At 39.8% G+C, this 18,493-nt stretch overlaps 1 protein-coding gene across 1 annotated transcript in view; it reads left to right on the forward strand.

Moving 5' to 3' along the window:
- The window catches only part of vat1l (vesicle amine transport 1-like), a 34,625-nt gene extending 17,520 nt beyond the window's left edge, over positions 1-17,105 (forward strand). Inside the window, exons 8-9 of the mRNA XM_058401665.1 lie at positions 12,366-12,449; positions 13,954-17,105. Of these exons, the coding sequence (XP_058257648.1) occupies positions 12,366-12,449; positions 13,954-14,052 (183 nt within the window). The 3' untranslated portion in view covers positions 14,053-17,105. The remainder of the gene's footprint in view (positions 1-12,365; positions 12,450-13,953) is intronic.
- The last annotated feature ends 1,388 nt before the right edge of the window (positions 17,106-18,493 follow it).

The raw sequence follows: 18,493 nt of genomic DNA on the forward strand, positions 1-18,493 counted from the left end.
TGCAGGAGAAACTTTGACCTCAGCTTGTGACTCATCACCACCTCCGTTCCCGGCAGCATGAAAAGGCTCGAATAAATATGGCTTCGTTCCTAGGGTAAAATGTTTATCTTCATGCACCAGAATGAGTTCTGAGTACGTTTCTCTGGAACACCCACTTTTTTATAAGCTGCTCAAATTGCTTCATCAAAGCTTCACCGACCCAAAAATGAGTGAATCAGATCAGTTGGTTCAGCTCACCTATAAGAGTCGACTCTTTTGACTCTTGAACGGCTCTTGACTTGTTTTTCTACCACCAGACAAAGTTTGAGATATTTAAGACTAGCAGTAGGTGTTGTTCTTTGCCTGAACTGTGGAGGGGGACATGGTGGCTTAGTGTTTAACTTGTTTGCCATGAAACTCCAGGGTCAGGGGTTCGATATCCTGTGTGTAGACTTTGCTTGTGCTTTGGGAGTTTCTATGCCTACAACAGGTATTTCCTTCCCAGCTCAGCGAAATGCGAAGGCTGATTGGCATCTCTGAATTGACTGTAATGTGTGAATGGGTGTGTGCGGGATTCAGTGGTGGGTCGTCAGGGCCAGCAAGGCCTTCTCTGCTGGCCTAAACAGCAGTGATCTGAATCACTGACTTGCATTTTAATATGTTTTTCCATGAAAGTGTATTAAATTATTCCCAATAGTCTGTTCTCTACATTTCAAAGCTTTTCTCTTGGTCGTGCTGCTTCCAGTAGTGTATATTTATGATAAGAGTATTTATCCAATCATATTTCAGCCAGTGACTGACATCATGTGTCGCCAGGGTGATAGAAATCTGCCTTAAGGCCTTCAGAATCAATAGTGCAGGTGCCTGTAGCTTAAAATAAGTGGAAATGAAATTGTTACCTTAACCAATCAGATTTCGAGTTGGCGTCACTGGGGCCATCTAGCAGGCATACGATTATGCCAGCAATTTCCCGTCCTTTGATTAGATAATTGGAGTATTCAGAGGCAGCGAACCGCACAAACTAAATAAAATATATGTATTTTATCTCCCAATGGCAGACAGAGGAGAAGAAATCGATTTGGTGAAGCCCTAGGTGTGAAATGCACGGCCCACCACTAGTGGGATTTTGCCCTGTGATGAGATGGCACCCCATCCAGCTTGTCCATTGCCTTGCGCCCTAAATCCCCTAGGACTCTTATTCCCATGACTCTTTGTAGAAAAGAGATGAATAGATAACCCCAGTTACGTCCATTTCAGTTTGTAACATTATAAAATGTGGAAAAGTGTGAGAAAAGGGAGTGAATACTTTTGCAAGACAATGTATATCAAGGAAAATACATGAAATATCTCTAAAGTTATATTTGCTGTGAAAAGTGATAAAGGTGCATGCTGGTACATGTGGCAGAGAAAAAAAACAAGCGTAGGCAAGCTTAGATTTTCAAGAGCACCGTATGCTGCACATTATTTGACATTTGAGTGTCAAAGGCATTTAACAACAGCAAGGCTGTCATGTACAGCATGTAGGATCGAAGAGTTATATTGTTCTTGAAAACCTGGGTTGAAAAAGTGAAGTCCTTGTAGTTTAGTCTTTTCAGCAAAAGTCCTTTGTTTTTGAAAAAGATGCTGTGGCACTGTTAGATAGCTGGGGAACTAGACGCAAAGAACAAATATTCATGTTGTCCTTCGGCTGCTTCCTGTTCAGGGTCACCACATCAGATCGACCTATCCATATATTTTGATTTTGGCACCGGTTTCATATCACCAGGGATTTGAACACATGCTCATCTAAATATAGAGAGCCAGTTCGTAGCTATAAAAACATTAATCTCACAGAACATCCTTGTACTCCTTCATTTTACATAAATTACTTTTTCAGCTTCAATAATATCTGAAGCTAGTTTGTGAAGAAGCTGGCACATAGGATATAGCACAGAATGTTCCTGGTATCACTCACTGCTTGCTAGCTAAGGGTGGCTAGATTGATATTCAGCTAGACTCCTTGTGCATGCAGGTTTCAACCACGGGACTCAGTCGATTAGTCAGCAAAAATTTCTCTTCTCAGAAACACGTCTGAGGTATTGGATTGGCCTTTCACATACGGTTTTACTTCGTCTTTAGAAAAGAGAAGATATGTTGAGTAGACACTGAAGCAAGAATATCTACGATTGCACTTTAATAAAAGAGCTCAATGTGATTTCATTCTTTCTTTTTTTTTTAAATCTAATAGCATCGTGTCTTTTAATAAGAAAGGTTCCGGATATAAATCTGTGTTCTCCATTCAAGAAGAACGGAGCCACCGGCTCTGTAAGGTTTCCCCAGTCAGCACACAGCTCATTGAAAATCAGCCAAGAAGACTAAGAAGATAGTTCATGATGATTCGTCTCGCAAAAAGTTAATGATCCTGCAAGCTGTCGGAAAGCCTGGTACAGACTGGTACCTCTCAGCAGGGAGTGTGTTAATACACCGTCTCTCCGTTCCTCAGGTTTGAAAATAGATTTGTTGGAAATGGTTTCTTGGTTCCTGAATGTGGATCTGAGCAAAGGTCGAAATGATCTTGGCTTTTTTTTTTTTCGTTAATGCACCTTTCTAGAAAATCGTGATGATTTTTATTAATACAGTGGTACCTCAGTGTTCGACCTTAATTCGTTCCAAAAGTCAGGTCAAATACCAGTTTGGTTGAAAACCGAATTATTTTTCCCCATAGAAAATAATGTAAAACGAATTAATCTGTTTCAACAGCTTTCCTCTTGATGCCTGATTTCCCCTTTTTTGGAGACATGGCAACTGAATTTATACCACTAAAAGATAGCGTGGGGTGATAACACAAGCACTCACAGGTGATGCTTTCAGAACAGATGATTACAGATTACAGGGCGTCGCTAGGCCATTTTTAGGGGGGCTTTAACATTTCTACTCAGCCCCCCTAAAAACTCTGCAGTTCTCCATAAACTGTACACAAATTGGTGATCGCCTCAGTCCCCTTCATATTTCAGATGAAAACGGCATCAGACTTCGGCTGTTCCCCGTCTTTCAGAGCGTTCTTCAATCCGCAGACCGCGACGTTGCAGAGCGAGGATCAGAAAATGTTTGGTTTCGAAACAGAAAATGTAAATTCTGAAGACTTTTACAGTCTGTGTGGAGGAGACAAGGTTTCTGCTGGCTGGGGTGGGTAAGGAGCGGAGAAGGATGAAGTAACACTGACTCTTCATTAAACCATGCCAAGCTTCTTTGGTACAAGCTGCCGGTTTATACTGAGATTAGAATTTTTGAATGGCGCAAGGGAAGAGAGGCTCGAAATCACAAGTGGCTGGTTAATTTGTTTCATAAGGATTTAGGTCCGTGATTTAGTTGCTTTTTTGTATCGGATTGTGTGCTGGAAGTAATGGTGCGTTCAAGTCATAATGTCGGAAAGATTTTTTTTTTTAACAAAGAAAGTTGGAATTACTAGAGGAACTTTTAGTACAAAGTTTCCAAATTGCGGTCTTGTTCATTAGAAAAAATGGTGGCATCAATAGTTGGTGACTCAAGTGGTTAAGGCTCTGGGTTGTTCAGCAGGATTAGTCAGGGTTCAAGCCCCAGCACCACCAAGCTGCCATAGCGCTGTGTCATAGCTGCCCCTGTGCTCTGACCCCAACCTCCTTAGCTGGGCTATGTGAAGGAAAGAATTCTGCTGTAGTGTAATGATAATAAAGGCTTCCTCTGATGGTAAATCTGTTGATTTACCATTACTGTGTCATAGCTACCCCTGTGCTCTGACCCCAACCTCCTTAGCTGGGCTATGTGAAGAAAAGAATTCTGCTGTAGTGTAATGATAATAAAGCCTTCCTCTCATGGTAAATCTCTTTAATCTGAATGTTTATTGATCTCAGAAGCTGAGTTCAGACTTTTTTATTTACAATAAAACAAGCTAATTGCCTGCACAATCACCAATAGTACTGTACAACTACTATATAACATTGCAGTGATAAAGTTTTCAGTGGTTTGATAAATTGGTTAGAAAACAGAAAAAACACACCTAATGCACATTTTTCAAATACCTTGCTGTATTTTTCTTTGTAGTTAATTAAAAGGAGGTACACTCCATCTTGCTCTGACCGAAGTGACGTGAAAACATTTGACGTCGTAACTACAACTTCCCAACTCGTAATTACAGGAGGACACGAGAATCGTGATTAAATACAGATTAAGACGTAACTGTTACAAAGTGCCGACACTGGAGACTTAAATGTTTCAGTAAATCTCACAACAGAAAACTTCACCATATGAAAGATTATGTTTGTTAACAAAAGGCTTTATTCATCTTAAGATGGTTCTTGGGAAGTAAAGTAAAGGCTTTTAGAGTTAACTAGCTAAATGATATAATAGGAAAATAAGCCACATCTGGGTGGAGTAATGCCATCTGACGTGAAGCCCACTCACTGTTACCCCACCCAAAGGAGACTGTTTTTCCTATTTCCTATATAATATATCTATTATACCATGAATTCTATATTTAATTTGTTAATTGTGTCATACTTTGTAATATTTTGCAGCAATATTTAATGTTAGGGAACACCTGTGAGACAAATGAGACATATACTGATCAGGTATAACATTATGGGCAGTGAGAGGTGAAGTGAATAACACTGATTATCTCCTCGTCATGGCGCCTGTTAGTGGGCGGGATATATTAGGCAGAAAGTGAACATCTTGACGTGTTAGAAGCAGGAAAAATGGACAAGCGTAAGGATTTGAGTGAGTTTGACGAAGGGCCAAATTGTGATGGCTAGACGACTGGATCAGAGCATCTCCAAAACTGTGGGGTGTTCCCGGTCTGCAGTGGTCAGTATCTATCAAAAGTATCCTTTAAGTCCTGTAAGTGTCCATGGAGGCCCCACCTCGCAACTTACAGGAGTTAAAGTATCTGCTGCTAACATCTTGGCGCCAGATACCCACACATTCAGTGATCTAGTGGAGTCCATGGCTTGACGGGTAAGGGGACCAACACGATATTAGGCAGGTGGTCATGATGTTGTGCCTGATTGGTGTATGTTACAGCAGCTATGAACTCTTTATCTCTTTTCTCTCTGACTTAAAGTCTTCTGTTCAAAACAGTTTCCAGTGTTGCTGGTACTTCCTGACCGTTACATTGCAGTGACACTGGTGACTCCTTCCATAAATGTCCAGAACTATACCACACAAACGTCTCTATCTCTCAAATAACACGTTTTCCTAATCCTTCTATAACGTGACATCCTTCGCACAAGTCCCTGCGAATGTGCTGCTACTACAGAAACGATAACATCTTAGAAAGAGCGCATTAATAGAAACCTGCCACTTATGTTACAGCTGAAACGACTGTCAGAGGCGCTGTTATAGAAAAATCACTCAACATCTTCAGGTTCGAGATTCCAACAGCTGAGCGCTGAATAAAACCTAAGAAACCCCAGGGGTCCAAGCAAAAGTGAAAAAAATATCCCTATGAATGTGTCAGTGTGTTTTAAACGCATTCAGAGATAATAATTCTATTTTATGGTCTTGACAAAGCAATTATTCATAATTATCCCCTCTACTCTGTCCCTAGTTAACAGGGGACATAATCACTCAGCAGTGTATTCTGAGACAGTTAGGGCTGCCATGCTACGAAAAAAAAAATGTTTCTGCAAACCTCTAGAGGAAAAAAATATTAAATAACAGCCTGCTTCACAACGTTCGTATTATAACGTTTGGTGCATTGGATAGAGCCTAACCCTTCCCGATTAGGTAAGGAGAACACTGTTGCTAGGCAACTGGGAAATACAGACACAGAGAATAATTAAGCTAATGAATCAGGCTAATGATTGAGCTAGCTAGCAAGTCCAAAGTGACAAGTGAAGTAAAAAGAAGATAAAACTGTTGGGAACATGAACATTTGCCTCAGATGTGTTAAGTTGTCTTTATTTGTCACATATACATTACTGCACAGAGAAATTCTTTCTTCGCATATCCCATCCTTGGGGGTTGGGGTCAGAGCACAGGGTCAGCCATGATGCAGCAGCCCTGGAGCAGGGTGGGTTGGGGGCCTTGCTTAAGGGCCCAACGGTGGCAGCTTGGCGGTGCTGGGGCTTAAACCCTGATCTTCTGGTCAATGACCCAGAGTCTAACAGAAGACCAAATTTTGTTGTATCACTACAATGACAATAAAGACTCTTTATCTTTATCTCTTTATCTTTTTGTTTGTTTACCTGATCCATGTATTTTGTTCTTTAGCTTGAAACAAGCTGTATAGTGTTAGCTCAAAATTACTTCGTTAGTCACCAGCTATTTATCAGCACCAGCTATTTCTCTCTTAATTATCTATTTGTTTATACCCCCCGCCCCTCTGTCTCTCTCTCTCTCTCTCTATCATGAAGGCAGACTTATTTCGTGCCTAATGTTGATAAGGTTTTGATGGATGTATGATGTATACGTACAAAATCCCTGCCATTTGATATGCTACGTTCACACGTGCAGCGACTCAACACGAGAAGCAAAAGGAGATCATCATTAATTTTCAGTAAGAGCCTGAGACTTCCGGTGACATGATCCACAGCAACTGCTGGCAGCTAGATGTGGGCGTGGCCAGAGACATGACTAGAATAAGATCTTTATGCAAATCTGGACTGTTGTGGTGCATCAACTACCAACAGGAGTGAAGACAGTAGAGCACACACTGCTCGTCCTTCATCTCGTATCACATGATGCATATATACACTGCTGAATTTTATACACAGACACAAAAATTTGGAATGCTAGTTGCTCCACCCATTGAAAAATGTTATAACTATAGCAACCGGTAGTACAGTGACTGGTGACTTGCAGCAATAAAATCGCCGCATGCTTGAACGCAGCATTACAGGAACGTGAGAGTGACTCATATCAGTGCAGGAACATCATATTATAAAATTATGTATTGTTTCCCTCGAATCAGTAATGACAAAAACATCACTGCAGGCTTGAGGATTGAGGCTGATCATGTTTTGGTTTCATCTTAACGCTGTATATAATCTTATCTGTCGAATGCTCGATTCTGATTGTCGGAAGGTGCTGATTGATTTTAATAGCATCAGCTCTGACAGGAGTGCTAATTCAGGTCACATGATTATAGTCATGGGCTCGTTCTAGTAACTAACTAACACATGGACTTGTATGGTAGACGCTCCGTTTTTAAAAAATGTCTGTATTTGTTGATGTGATGAAGTTTTTCTGTTAGGAGACGTCAATTTCACATTGATGGAAGTGTCAGAGCTGTGTAACAGAAGTAAAGCTGTAGCTTAAAGTACGTTTTTCATCATGGGATGAATGTGTGCTCTCCGTAACATGATATGGTGGCTTATTTTCTTCTTTTAAAAAAATGAGAGATTATAGCTGCTATAGTGTAAGTGAAACAGGAACTAGCTTGTCTCATGGACATAAACACTAAACTCTAAATTGTAGGTTTAGGAATAAAACACTGGATGGATGTAGACTTACAGGAAGTAAATACACTTTAATGTATATCTTTTATATATCAGAGAACACAACACCTCAGAGCTCTTGTATTTCTTTCCTTAAAACTGACATAACCATGTCATACAAGGTAATCTACTAAGAACACTGCATTATTCATGCAATTCTCCAAAGTAAGTGCATCAACTCATCCGCTCGCGCGCCAAAAAATGCGGCTGAGCTACCATCGAGGTCACGTAAGAGCGAGGAAGCTTTCAGAACCGAGCCCGCCGCAGCCAGCTACTCATATTCCCGGGCGACGCCGAGTCAACCGTACACTCTAACAATGATTCAGCCGGGGAGCAGGATCTAGCAAAAAGCAAGTTTTGCCCTGCAAATTGTGTCCCTCAATACAGGTTAACGCTGAAAATCAGACACATTATCATGCAGTGTGGGTGCAGCTCACAAAATATGCTTTCTGTCCATGAAACACTGGAGAGACTCATCAGAGTGATTCAGCAGAGAATAATGAGTCATGATTTTAGCAGAACAACAAGGCAGCTTTTCTTCTGTCAAAAAGCAGATATGACTCAGTGTTTCATTATAAAATCAATATGTTTGGTTTTTAGGAACAATTAATGTTGTTTGATGCTCTCTTTCTCTCTCTCTCTCTCTCTCGCTCTCTCTCTCGCTCTCTCTCTCTCTCTCTCGCTCTCTCTCTCACACACACACACACACACACACTATATATATATATATATATATATATACAAACTAAGCAAATAGGTAAGAGCCGTCCATTGGATAATTACTGCAGTGATTAATATGTTTCAGCTGCCAACAAGTTATTCGACCCTAAGATACAGTGAGAAGCTTCTCGTTTCTTAAACACCCGTGTCAGAAGACATGGTCATGGTCGTGGAAAAGATGTTTCAGAAGGATATTGGCATGCATCAAGCGAAGAATACTATTAAGAAGATTGCTGAAACTATTAAATTGGGTTAATAACTGTCCAAGGCATCATTAAAACCTGGAAGGATAGTAGTGAACCATCGTCTCCGAGGTAGAAATGTGCTCGAATGATACCATAAAACCATAAAAAAAACAAAACGGTTGAAGTCTCGCCGTCAGTCACACTGTGAAGGGTTAAATCGCTCTTAGGTAGTGCTAGCTCAATGGTTAACGCTCTGAAGGTTGGAGGCTCAAGCTGAAGTACCTAGCTTCAGAGATGCAGTATTCAGGCTGACCCTGCTCTCTGACTCCAGCTTCCTAACATCCTCATGTACAGTTTACATTTCTAGCATTTGGCAGATGCCCTCATCCAGAGCGACTTATAATTTATTTCATTTTAAACAATTAAGGCTCGCTCAGGAGCCCAGCAGTGGCAGCTTGGTGGACCTGGGTTTCAAACTGATCAGTAGCCCAACACCTTAACCACTAAGCTCCAGCATCTAACAAGCAGAGATATGTAAAGAAAACTGTGCTCTAATGACTATGTGATAAATAAAGGCTTCTTCTTGGGTTCTTGTGAATTATTAGCCTGAAAAGCTGGATTGCATTTTTAGCGTTTCCTGCGCAGTAGATTCATTCCAAGGCAATCAAACCTCTTTTGCAATGCCACTGAGATGAAACCAGATTTGAGTCGGGGGAGCTGGAGACACTGCGGTTCATGGTTTATGAGGCGAATGATACTCAGCGGAGGATGAGCAGCTCGGTGAAAAACCCAGCACGGTTTGGCAGCGTGCACTGAGTTAGCTATTAGAGCTGAAACACACTGTGTTCTCTGTTTACAAGCTGCATCTGCTGCAAGAAACACAGAATAAGGATTATGAGGATGCTCCTGATTATAGCCTGCGCACAATAGAAACGGACGCCAGACAATAGGAGAAAATAGCACAGTTTATTGTACGCATTTTTGGCAGTCTGACACAAAGGCTGTCGTGTTTAAAGGACAAACTCTATCCTGAAACCTATTAAATGTGATTCGAATTAAATATCTGATGTGCTTAAAGCTAATTTGTTCTGTATTTTTTTTGTTTATTCTTGTGCAGAAGTTAGCAGCTAGTGGGTCTGCCTTGCTAATATCACCAGCACTGCTGTTTAATTTGAGATTAAGTTTCTCTCCTAAAAAACAAAAGAGCGTCTTTTCTGACTCAGCAATGTCATATTCATGAAACGAGGAAGCAGCAGAGACAGCAAATTTTCCACAAAAATGCACTGCACTGCACATGATTAGCAGAAAAATTGAAGCTTTGGAACCGTTTTATTTTTCTGAATTTCGCATCTTAGTTATTCCGGCACATTTTTTAGTAGAAGCTGGGAGGAAACTGAAATGCACTGGAAACTGGAATGGTGCAGTGCAGAATTATTGGCACCCTTGCAAATAAGCAAAAATCATATATCACATGAAATGAGTGAAATGTTTTTTTGAGCACAATTCTTCCAAACAGCATGTTGTTGTGCAATAAAATTCGGACCCCCACAAGATTCAGCTCACCTTTGGACATCTTTTTATTTAGGATCTTTTTGCCTCCATCTCTACTGACCTCACAGGACAATGTATCAAGGGGCAGTTTGATTGAGTGTCCAATCGCTGACACTTTCCAGATATTTTATCTCTCTTTTTTTGCCATTTTGCTGATTATTTGGCTGAAGGGTATTATTATTATTATTATTATTATTATTATTATTATTATTATTATTATTACATGCATGTCATTTATTATAACAATTGCCTGACTTGACTATCTGTTGATCTTTGGTTTCTACCCACAGAAATACAGATGACAAACAGGTTTGAATATATACTTAGTGCAATAGAGCTTCTGGAATCCAAGCACATTAAAATGAAGATGAAAATGTATATTTATTGTAAATTTTCATCAGGGGTGCCAATAATTTTGCTTTCTCAGTAACAGTGCTTTCTCAAAGCAAAATAAGGACCGGTTGACAATCAAACTGCAGTGTAACACAGTGAAAGGAAAGGGCTATCTGCCCTCTTCAGCATACATGAGGACTCATGATTGGCTGATGCTGATGGGGGAATGTGCTAATTTAGTGGTCAAGGTGTAACTACTGATCAGAAGGGTGTGAGTTCAAATCCCAGGTCCACCAAGCTGCCACTGCTGGGCCCCTGAGCAAGGCCCTTAACCCTAGATTGCTCAGTTGTATAAAATGTAAGTCTCTCCAGATGAGGACGTCTGCCAAATGCTAGTAATGTAAATGTAAATGATGCAGTTGTGCCAATTCAGGCCAATCTGCAAAGAGCAGGTGTGGGTGCAGGTTTTCATTCCAGTCAAGCATCTGATTCCATTTGTTTAATCAGCTGATCTTGGTTTTCAGTAGACTCAGGTGTGGTTTCTGCTTTATTGGAATGAAATCCTGCATCCAATAAACCCTTTCCGGATAAGATGGATAGGATGAGACATCTCGGTCTAGTGTCTCTGTGATTGACAGGTAATAGAGACTATGGAATCCCTCCCACCCGGAGACTATGGGCAATTTTCTGCTGCTTTGTGCGGATTTTCGTTAATGTATTTGGTGTTTATTTTTTGCAATGGCAAACTGGAATAATTGTCTCTTTATTATTTTTGTGTGTGTGTGTGTGTGTATTGATGAAATCTCTGCTCTTGTACTGGTGGATATTGATAAACAGTAATCCCCCTCTATATCGCGGTTCATATATCGCGGTCCCGGTATATCGCCAATTTTTATTTGGAACATGATTTTTTTTTGCGGATTTTCGCGGTATATCGCGGTGTCCGCAAACCTTATAGTGAATTGTTTTTATGTTGAAATAAGGTAATTTATTAATAAAAATATAATTATTAATTACAAAATATAAACATTAATTGAAAATGAAGTAAAATGTTGATAAGCGTTTATAACACGTAGCGTTGTTTAGGACAGCGTGGTGTGGTGATGCTGAAAATCAAAATACAGTACGGCTGGAGGAATGAGTCTGGCCAATCGGAATGCCCCATTCATTTAATCACGGTTGTGATTGGCTGCTGGCTAAGCGTGCAGTTGGGGAAAGGGAAGTAGAATTCTCCAGCATCACAGTTCTTCGCACTGAAACACAGTCCCCAGTGTTTCGTTTTTTGTGCTGTGAACGCTGTATTTTTACGGTTTTTCTGCAAGCACTATTAATTCATCTCGCTATATGCTTGCAAATGTGTTCTGTGTGTGTTTAAAGAGTGTGGGAGGGTAATTTACGGCTTAAACGATAAAAAATAGCATTTGGGGGAGGCATCCGTGTATCACGGATTCTTGTTTATCATGCATGGATTACTGTAAATATAAATCATAATTCTGCAGATATAAACGTTCATTTTTAGCTTCCATGATTATGTACACTCAACTAAAGGCTGTTTTTCCTTGCCACCTTCGCCACAGGCTTGCTCATTAGGGATAAAATAGTTTAATTATTAAATTTAATGATTTACTCTTATTTCTAGTTATTTAGTTATTTTTATTTATTTATTTAATTTTATTTTTATTTATTTTCCCCCACCCCTTTCTCTGTTTTTCTTCTTTTGTAAAGCTGCTTTGAGACAATGTTCATTGTAAAAGGTGCTATACAAAATAAATTGAAATGAATTGAATTTTATCTTTAATTAAACTTTATTTACTTATTCATTTTAAATGTCTAAGCCTCTATTCACACATCAGCTCATTGTATAACATTTATTTTTCGTTTTTTAATTGACTTTATTTAATCTCGAAAATCATCAGCATCATGGAAAATTCAAGAATAGTGCTAGATTCTGTTCAAAAGTGATATTTTTTATTGATTTTAGAGGTGAATTTTGGGTTTATAAATAAGATTTTTTTTAAATGCTTATTAAGGAAAAAAACTAACAATCTCAAGAATATTTACACATGAAAATGTTCAAGTCTGAGCTGGTTTTTTAGGTAGAGAAATGAATTTGTAAAACGTGTGTATCTTCTTTTCACCCCAGGTGAAGGAGGCCATGCAGAGAATCCACGACAGAGGAAACATCGGAAAGCTGATCCTGGATGTGGAAAAGTCTCCCACTCCTTTAGTGAGTGACGCAAAAATAAAGCGTATCATGCGTGTGTATCTGTATAAGCGTACAGGTGAAATGTCTATGATAGCCGATGAAACAGCGATCGAGATCAGTGAGTGAAGCTCCGAGCTCGAGGGAGCGTTTAGTGCACCTGGGCCTGCTGACAAGTACGAAAAAGGAAAAGCAGGGGGAAAAAAGTAGAGAAAAACATTGTGATGACAGTGATTGAGAAATTCTAGGATGTAGTTTCCATGGAGATCTGTCAGAGGGAGTCGGCGCAAATAACGGCTTATGAAAGCACAAGACGAAGGTTTTTAGCTCGTGCTAGAACTGTGGCTTGTGTCCCAGGTTCACCTGATGCTCCTGTGAATTTTCCTCAGATCACGTTATTAGGTGTCCACATCTGCCTCATAACACAAGTAATGCCTTTATTCAAATTCCAGCACACATGTGCACTCGCTGATGGGGACAGAAGGGCTCTCCAGATGTTACTGTATGTTATCCCTCTATCCTTACAGCTGATTGTTAAGGCTTCATTTAAAAGTGTTTAGATGTGAAAATATCTAAAGAAAGAAAGAAAGAAAGAAAGAAAGAACACTAAAAGCTGAATTAAAATGAATTAAATTATCTTACAATCTTTTCTTATTTAAGAGAAAACCTTTGATTAAAGAGATGGGAAATGTAAACAGGAAAGAAAGAAAGAAAGAAAGAAAGAAAGAAAGAGAAAGAAAGAAAGAAAGAAAGAAAGAAAGAAAGAAAGAAAGAAAGAAAGAAAGAAAGAAAGAAAGAAAGAGAAAGAAAGAAAGAAAGAAAGAACATTAAAAGCTGAATTAAAATGAATTAAATTATCTTACGAATCTTTTCTTATTTAAGAGAAAACCTTTGATTAAAGAGATGGGAAAAGAAAGAAAGAAAGAAAAAGAAAGAAAGAAAGAAAGAAAAGGGAAGGAAGGAAGGAAGGAAAAAAGAAAGAAAGAAAGATGGAAGGAGGGAAGGAAGGAAGGAATGAAAAAGAAAGAAAGAAAGTAAGAACACTAAAAGCTGAATTAAAATGAATCAAATTATCTTACAATCTTTTCTTATTTAAGAGAAAACATTTGATTAAAGAGATGGGGAAAGAAAGAAAGAAAGAAAGAAAGAAAGAAAGAAAGAAAGAAAGAAAGAAAGAAAGAAAGAAAAAAAGAAAGAAAGAAAGAAAGAAAGAAAGAAAGAAAGAAAAAAGAAAGAAAGAAAGAAAGAAAGAAAGAAAGAAAGAAAGAAAGAACATTAAAAGCTGAATTAAAATGAATTAAATTATCTTACAATCTTTTCTTATTTAAAAGAAAACCTTTGATTAAAGAAATGGGAAATGGAGGGAGGGAGGGAGGAAGGAAGGAAGGAAGGAAGGAAGGAAGGACTAATTTTTAATAATAACTGATAGTAGAGAAGGGGATGAAAAAGAAAGAAAGAAAGAAAGAAAGAAAGAAAGAAAGAAAGTTTATTGAGAGGCAGTTAAAGGCAGTTTGTGCTGCTCCTGCAGATGGCGAGCGACAGCACCGAGACGAGCGAGGCGGGTGAGGAAGAGGAGGAGCATGAAGGAGACAGTGATAATAAGGAGCGAATGCCCTTCATCCAGTAGACCCCAGTGACGAGCCGCAGGGGAAGGAGAGACTGTGAGGGGATGAGTGACCCGTGTTCCCCCCACGCTGTAGTGAAGTGTACGAGTGTGTGACTGTAGTGCATCTGAAAATATCCTTCTTGCCAACTCAAGTGCCATTCCCAGCACAGTGCTGAAGTGTTCCAGTGTTTCCTGATGTGTGTGTGTGTGTGTGTGTGCGCTTCTGCTTCCCACCTCTGTGGATGTGTTGACCGTGTGGTGTGCAGTTCTGCTCTGTTAGTGACTGAGGAAAGCAAGGCTCAGCGCCTGACTCCGTGTCTGACTCCATGTCTGCCTCTGTGTCTCTGTGTCTGCCTCAGTGTGAGGTTTAACACAGCCTGTAGACTTTGAGGCTCTAAGGCAAGGAAAAAATGTAGTAAGTTTGTAAAACAAAATCTGAAAGGAGGGAGGGAGGGAGGGAGGGAGGAAGGAAGGAAGGAAGGAAGGAAGGAAGGAAGGAAGGAAGGAAAGACAGAAAGAAACAAAGACAGAAAGAAAGAAAACTGGGAAAAGGAAGGGAGGAAGGAAGGAAGGGAGGGAGGGAGGAGAGAAGGATGGAAAGAAAGAAAGAAAGAAAGAAAGAAAGAAAGAAAGAAAGAAAGAAAGAAAGAAAGAAAGAAAGAAAGAAAGAAAGAAAAACAAATAAAGAAAACTGGGAATAGTAAGGAATGGGAATGGGAATAGGAAGGAAGGAAGAAAGGAAGGAAAGACAGAAGTCTTCTTCAAAGACAGAAGTCCAGAGCCTTTAGGACACTACGCTGGTCACACAGCAGGACCAAGCAGGTAGCTCTCTCTTTCTCAGATTGTAATTCAGCAGGAAGTGATTTGAGCTTTAGAAAGGAGGTGAAGCTGAGCAGCAGCAGCAGAGTGAAGGAGAGCAGACACTGTTGGCTTTTGTGATTCTGCATGTGTGTGTGGATCTGTGTTGTGTTTACACTCTGGTGCCTGTGCTGAGTTCATGTTTCAAAAAGTATATTTTTGCAAGAGTGTAATGTGTGTAGAGAGAACTGTAACTGTACCTGTACTTCTACCCGTACCTGTACCTGTATCTCTACCTGAAGCTCTACCTATACCTGTTCTTCTACCTATACATGTCTCTATACCTCTATCATACCTCATACCTCTATCTGTACCTGTAACTGTACCTGTACCTATACATGTACCTCTCCCTATACATGTACCTCTCCCTGTACCTGTACATCTATCTCTACCTATACCTCTACCTGTACCTCTCCCTACACATGGTCCTCTCCCTGTACCTGTACATCTATCTCTACCTATACCTCTACCTGTACCTCTCCCTACACATGGTCCTCTCCCTGTACCTGTACATCTATCTCTACCTGTACCTCTACCTGTACCTATACAGTACATGTACCTCTCCCTGTACCTGTACATCTATCTGTACCTGTAACTGTACATGTACTTCTACCTGAACCTCTACCTATACATGCACCTCTCCCTGTACCTCGATCTGTACCTGTACCTATACATGTACCTCTCCCTATACATGTACCTCTCCCTGTACCTGTACATCTATCTCTACCTATACCTCTACCTGTACCTCTCCCTACACATGGTCCTCTCCCTGTACATCTATCTCTACCTGTACCTCTACCTGTACCTATACAGTACATGTACCTCTCCCTGTACCTGTACATCTATCTGTACCTGTAACTGTACATGTACTTCTACCTGAACCTCTACCTATACATGCACCTCTCCCTGTACCTGTACCTCGATCTGTACCTGTAATTGTACCTGTACCTATACATGTACCTCTACCTGAACCTGTACCTATACCTCTGTTTGTACCTGTACCTCTACCTGAACCTGTACCTGTACCTCTGTTTGTACCTGTACCTATAGCTGTATCAGTACCTTCATTCCTAACCTGTTCCTGTACCTCTCCCTATACCTGACCCTATAATTGTACCTAAACACCTTCTGTACCTGTCCCTCTATATCTACCTGTACCTTTAACTGTACCTGTGCCTGTATCACATACACTGTACCCTAACATAAGGAAACAACATGCATCACACATACCTCTAATCATACATACTGAATAATTATGCATAACCGATATCTGTCAGAACATTCCACAACAAGTGAAACACATTAAAATGAGTAAAATTAGAAACAAAGTGAGAAAAGAAAACAGAAAGAGAATGGCTGTACTGTACTTTCTTTAGTGCCAGTTTAGGAGGGAAATATAAAATTATTTTTATACTCTGAGACATAACTAGAAAATGAAATTGTAAGATAGAAAAGAAAATATTTACTTACTTCCAAATCTCTCCAAAAGAATGAAAGAAAAAAAGGTATTTTTATGGCTTTCAAAGGAATAACTGTCTAAAGTCATGTTTCTTACTGATATTATAGAAAGCACAATAGGAAAGAAGGAAAAAGAGCCTTAACTTTTGAAATGTTAAAGGTAATGACTGTAATTTTGGGGAGGATGAAGCAAAGTAAAGCGGAAGAGAAAATGTTTACTTATTTCAAGTGACAGAAAGAAAGCAAGGAAGAAGAAAAGAAGGCATGAAAGAAAATGTTAAAAACTGATTTTAGAGCTAAATGATAAAGAAAGATTGAAGGGAAAAGAAGAGACAGATTAATTATCATTTTAGTTACAAAAAGCATCTCATAAAAATAAAAGATGACAAGAAACTAGTCTCTAACCATCACCACACTTTCATCACCACAAACTGACCCTGATGCTGAGGTTTGAATAGTGAGAGGTCAATGATATGCCACACTCCGGTCCAGTCTTTCCATAACTCCAGTATGTTGTGTGAAATTTCAGTCCCAGGCTATAAAATGGCTTTTTTCTTCCTGTTCCTAGTGTCTCAAGTGTGTGAAAGCTCGATGACTTGCCTTAAAAAGTAGAACTCTTCATGCTTGGTAATTGTGTCTAGAGTCATTCCAGGCAGAAATGTTTAGATGTAGTGAAGCTGATTTGCTTTTGCTGTGTTGTGTATAGAAAGAGTTAAAAAATAATAATAATAATAATAATAATAAAAGACTTGCAGAGATTTCGTGTCTTGTTTTTCTTCTTCTTTTGGATTTCCACCCAAAAGACAAGACATATTAAGGAAGTCGGGTGCTAATCTGAAGCCACAAGAAGACAAGCAGATTTTGTGTTGTGTTTTTATTCAAAGGTGCCAGCAGACGGTTTTTACAACCAGAGAGTAAACACCTTACTACTGATTTCACCAGACAAAACATTTTCATTCTCCTAGTTGTCCATCCATCCATTTTAAGTACCTCTTATCATACACAGGGTCTCAGAAACCTAAAGCCTGTCCTACAGGGACTCACACACTACAGACTATTTCAAGAGGGAACCCAGGGGGCGCAGGGAACAAAGCAAGGAACATTCTTGAAAGAGTGCTAACCCATCGCGGAGCCCAATCTACACACACACAATACGGACAATTTTAGAGGTGCCAATCATGTCTTTGGACGAGATGAGATGTGCTGGTGGTAGCTCAAGTGGTTAAGGCTCTGGGTTGTTACTTGGATGATTGGGGTTCAAGCCCCAACACTGCCAAGCTGCCACCATTGGGACCTTGAGCAAGGCCCCAAACCCCTCTGCTGCTTCATGGCTGACCCTGTGCTCTGATCCCTTCCCTTCAAGGATGAAGTATTTCACTGTGCAGTAATGTATATGTGCCAAATATTGGCTACTTAACAAATAACCTACAACATATGTCTTCAGACTCACATGGATTTGCACAGGGAGGCATGTAAACTCCACAAACAGTGCAGTGGGGAGATTTGAGCCCCAACCATTGAGGTGCAAAGGAAACACTAACCACTATTCCTGGTTTGGAGAAATACAAGATCAAGTATAATCTTCATCCTCTGTGCATTTGAGCTGTGTGTCTATATTAAAAAATGACCTTCGTGAGCTATATTTACCGGCTGATAAGAGCACACTGTTTAGTCCAATTTATAGATTTAACAAGCAAGAATATTCTGTATGAAGACTGATCCAAAAGAAATACTGGTATTTCCATCCAACCATCCATTCATTTTCTGTACCGATTATCCAAAGCAGGGTTGCAGAGATCCCAGGGGGTGCAGGGTACAAAGCAGGGGACATCCTTAACAGGGTGCCAACACATCGCAGAGCCCAAACACACACACACACAATACGAACATGATGCCAATCATGTCTTTGGACCGGCCAAAAGAAGAAGAAGAGAAGAATCAAAAGAAGACACCCCCCGAAGCATGGGGACCGGGAGAACATGCAAACCCTGAAGCTGATTTCATTAAGCAACGTTCACACATACAGAAGTATAGATTTTCTTACTACTGGTTGCCATGGTAATAGTGTTTATAAGCGGGATAGATAGATAGATAGATAGATAGATAGATAGATAGATAGATAGATAGATAGATAGATAGATAGATA

The sequence above is a fragment of the Hemibagrus wyckioides genome, linkage group LG10, assembly GCF_019097595.1.
Source record: "Hemibagrus wyckioides isolate EC202008001 linkage group LG10, SWU_Hwy_1.0, whole genome shotgun sequence".
In the NCBI taxonomy this organism is placed as follows: Eukaryota; Metazoa; Chordata; class Actinopteri; order Siluriformes; family Bagridae; genus Hemibagrus; species Hemibagrus wyckioides.